Raw genomic sequence first — 4,413 nt, 5'->3', positions numbered from 1 at the left:
AGTGGAACCATTCGAGACAGATATCACATTGGATTCCTCGAGAATTATTTTTCTTGACTACCTTAAGGCAGTTACGACATTCAGTAGAAGTCATCTAGATTATAAACGAGAGAAAAAACTATAAGGGAATCATACTTGGAAAAGCTACACATAATTAATTGGTAGTACTTATCTGTCTCCGTTAGGGGTCCACTAATTAGTAATCTTTTAATTTTGCCAGTCACGATGAAGCTTGGTCAATTGGCCTTGAACTTCTAGATACATCAGCTATTGGTGGCTGGATAGCATGAGACCTTCTTAGCTTAGCTATGTCGGTAGGCGAGTTGATGTATACTGCCCGACTCTTCTTATCCTTTTTAAGATAAACTTTTCCATTTGCAGTCCCAGCATAGGCGAACTTCAGATCCTTCTTCGCTTTTAGGCATGCTTTAAACAATTTTTTCCTGGCCTGGGTTAAACTTTCCGCGATGTATATATGATTCCTGTGATCCGTGCAATTGAAATCTTCTAGGTCCTGGGTGGTTTTGTCCTTCAAACTAAAACGAGCCTTGTAGATTTCATCTTTGATATCTCTCCTCACAAACTTTGCAATGATAGTAGGGGGCGATGGGGGATGGACGTTGCCTTCATAATCAGACCATTCTCTATTATTTGCCGCAGGGAGACGATGACTAATAGAGATATCATCCTCATCCAGTTCGACTCCAGCGAGGTGAGCGACTTGAATAACAAGATCATTAGTATTCTCGTCTTCCCGACTAGGAATCCCTTTAAATTCCAAACACTCCCTCCTCATGTATTGCTCCTGTTCGTCAAGTATAGCCTCTTGGTCTCTTAACTTATCGGTGATTGTAGATATACGTGAGTTCAGGACGTTATTTTCGACTCTTAATGCCTCGTTCTCTCTTTCGAGCGTTGTGACTTTCTTCTTGATCAGTTCAAACTGATTGTTGAAAAAATCCATAGATTTTTCGAGCGAATCAACCCTCTCGAGTAGAGTCTCATCCATCGCCCTTGCTTCAATGACACAGACGTAAATAAACACTTAAATAAACACGTAAATTTAAACAGGATTTAGCCGTTTTTGGGGAGCCGAAAAAATGGCTGCCATCTTGTCCCCGAACCGCTGACCGCGGTTTACCCGCAAACTCTATAAACAAATGTATAAACCGAACAAGCTAAGTGACATTGAAACAGTGACTAGCTTGAGCGATTGGTTTTGGGGGAAAAAACACGAAGAAACGAGCATTATAAAAGCACAACAATAAAAGAAAAATAACTGTGATATTCTCAATACAAACCGTCGTTCAAAACTCACCTTGGCAGTGTTTTTTGTCGCTTTCTGTTTGTCGCTTGCGTGGTTGTATTCGCTTTTTGTTGTAAACTGTGAACTTGTCGACTTTCAGCTAGCAAGATACTCGTCGACACAAGTGAATTATTTTTATAGCTGAAAACATACATCAATCCAAGGCCCTTTCTTCTCAGGATCTCCTTATAAATCTCCATAGATATAGACGTGAAGGAATATTATTAGAATGGTAGTGTAGAGCCTCTAAGTAGTCCTCTTTTTGCTACTGCAACGGACGGGATTCACAAACACTCGGGTAGATTTTACTATCGGCTCGTACTTCAGACAAACGGTTCCTCAAAGATTTCAGCCCATTTGACTCCGCATATTTTCTCATTAAATACTATTTTTAATCTGACTTTTTTGCTGTGAACATACGAACTCTGATGGCGGTAAAAAAATAAAATACGTAAAAACGTTAGACCGAGGGGGCCTGGGAGTTGCGCGATTGACTGGATAGATGGATTGTGACACCACCGGATACCCGCGCGATGACCACAAAACCAAGTCACATAGCTATACCATATTTCTATACCTATGGAGCTCCGAATGCGGCCTGCGGCCTCGCCGGCTCCGCTATAATATAAAACATAATTACATCATATTCTAAAACTCATCGTAAGATAAATGGGCATGGAGTAGGGATTATTACAATATGGTCCAATTTTCTCCGGTGACTCTGATGAGTCACAATCGCCGAGGGTTAGGTGACTTTTTTCTTCATCACCATCGTCATTTAAAGGCCCATGATAGGCGCGTACACGGGGTGCGCGCATCCCCCTCCCTTTAGGGGAGAAAAGTGGGTTATTTCTTATTAAGGAATCTTCAAATACTATGCTTTTTTCATACTAGACCATGACTGCGCGGCCCTCTTCAGCCATTTTTCAAATAGTATGCTTTTTCCATATGAGACCAATGACTACGCAGCCCCCCTTCAGCAAATCCTGGGTACGCGCCTGCATGTGTTCAAGAAAAGAAAGAGTAAAGAGTCGAGGAGAAGGCTGAGAGACGAATAAAGGTTGAAAAAGTATGACAACTATGACTGGGTACAACCCAATAGAGAGGGCAAGCACAAGAAGCTAAAGGTGTCGGTCCTTGATCTATACATAGAGAACAAGAAGCTCAACTGCTAGAAGAGGATATTAAAGGGAGATCAAGTCGATGCCATTTCCTTTGCACGGAGGACTGTAGCGAACGCTAGGAGCGAAGGGCCAGAAAGTGAAAGTGGTCTTTCAGAGGAGGTAAAGTAGGAGGATGACGCGTCAGGGACGGATCCAGGATTTTAAAATAAGGGGTGGATAATGGCCGGATAGACGGCTTATAACTGATCCGGTGGTTTTTGGTAGGTCACATCGATCTAACAATACTTCACGCTGAATTGGATTTGTCGCGTCAGCAAAGCAGGCGAAGGCACATGGAGAGTACCTTCCGTCTCACAGACATTTATTTTCTTTCGACTTTCTTTTTAACTTAAAAAGAGGGGGTGGATATCCATCCAATCCGACCCCCTCTATTTCAGCCCCTGCTTGTAATGAATAATATTGGAAGTGATGATGAGGGGAGTTGATCAAATGCATAGACGATTAGTCGGAGGCTGATGGGGAAGACGATAAGTCGGAGAGTGACAGAGATGATAGGTCACATAATGACAGAGAAGTTGATAATTCGGAGAATGACTGATTTAACTTGGAGAGTGACAGAGGAGACGCTACCACAAAGGACTAGGTCCGTCTGGGGCCGTTATTTGTACAAATGACGGTAACAGGTGCAAAAGGGATAACACAGCACAAAAATCCATATTTACGCACGTTCTGCGTAAAGGGTGATAAACTTTCACGTTTATTTACGTTCTGCATAAAAATCGCGTAAAGGGTGATAACAATTTACGCATCTTTACGTTCAGCGTAAAGATCGCTTGAAGGGTGATAAACATTTACGCTTCTTAACGTTCTGCGTAAAGATCGCGTAAAGTGTGATAAACAGAGACATTTTAGAAAGTACTTGTATCAATACCACTGGGTCTGTATCCTCAAAGATTCGGTGCAACACGAGGTGTTAGTCTAGTGTAGTAGTCTAGCCAGACCAAAAGAGAAAAATGACATGAGTGTACAAGTGATAAATACGCTAAGGTGTATTTCACGGAATTATGATACTCTAATGTAATGTAAAAACTGTGAACATTATCTTGATGCGTGGGCGAAGCAACTCTTGATGCGTGGGCGAAGCAACTCTTGATGCGTGGGCGATACAACAACGTGGGCGAAACCACCGCAATTCGGTACTAAAGGGGTTCTAATATGTTCTAAAAGTTATGATATGTACCGATTCTTTTCTTTTTTGTTTTATGGATATACCATACATACATTCCTTTGGAGGTACTTACAGTTAAAGTCGTTTGCGTCTCGTCATGAGTATTTCATTAGTTTTTTTTCGACTTTTGTTTTCTTTGTTTTCCCTTAACTTGTTATAAACAACAAACGAATATATATGCCGTCAAAGAAATCACTAATGTAAGCCGCTTTGCTTTAATCACTTGGAATAACTACGATATTCTTAGCCTTATGTACTTCAGGGACCTACTCCCCGTGTACGTTACACGTTCGGTGTTTGTTATGAGTTTAAGTAAATATATAGATTTAGGCACAGCCTAAAAGCGGAGCCAGCTTTATCAAAATATTTTCATATGAGTATTCTTGGGCAGATAAGGGTATGACACCCCTGAAGATTAGAGTTTTCCATTTTTTTTAGAATAAAAAAAAGATGCATAATATTAAACCTAACCTTTGTATGCTTTATATATCCTTTCCCCCCCGCCTTGCATACATACAACCTGTTAAAATGCATAGTCCGGGCTATATTTTATTTGATCTTATTTATTTCCCCACCGTAATGAAATGCTTGACCTTTTATTTGATCTTATTTATTTCCCCCACCGTAATGAAATGCTAGACCTCCCTCTCCCAATCCACTTCTTTTGCAGCTAACCCCAAAAATATTGGTGATATTAGTATTATTTATAATGCTTAATATGATATTATCCACCAATAGCAAAGAGGAGGTTACGA

General features: G+C 40.7%; 1 protein-coding gene across 1 annotated transcript; it reads right to left on the bottom strand.

Moving 5' to 3' along the window:
• Positions 1 to 220: 220 nt before the first annotated feature.
• LOC125562973 lies at positions 221 to 1,009 on the bottom strand. Its single transcript, XM_048727380.1, has one exon. The coding sequence runs from the start codon at positions 1,007 to 1,009 to the stop codon at positions 221 to 223; it is 789 nt and encodes a 262-aa protein (XP_048583337.1).
• Positions 1,010 to 4,413: the final 3,404 nt, after the last annotated feature.

This window comes from Nematostella vectensis, chromosome 1 (assembly GCF_932526225.1).
Source record: "Nematostella vectensis chromosome 1, jaNemVect1.1, whole genome shotgun sequence".
NCBI classification, from domain to species: Eukaryota; Metazoa; Cnidaria; class Anthozoa; order Actiniaria; family Edwardsiidae; genus Nematostella; species Nematostella vectensis.
This window is presented reverse-complemented; position numbering and strand designations above follow the sequence as displayed.

What these genes read in the sequence shown, in the direction of transcription:
- LOC125562973 (XM_048727380.1), bottom strand. Translation starts at nt 1,009, where the DNA reads ATGGATGAGACTCTACTCGAGAGGGTTGATTCGCTCGAAAAATCTATG.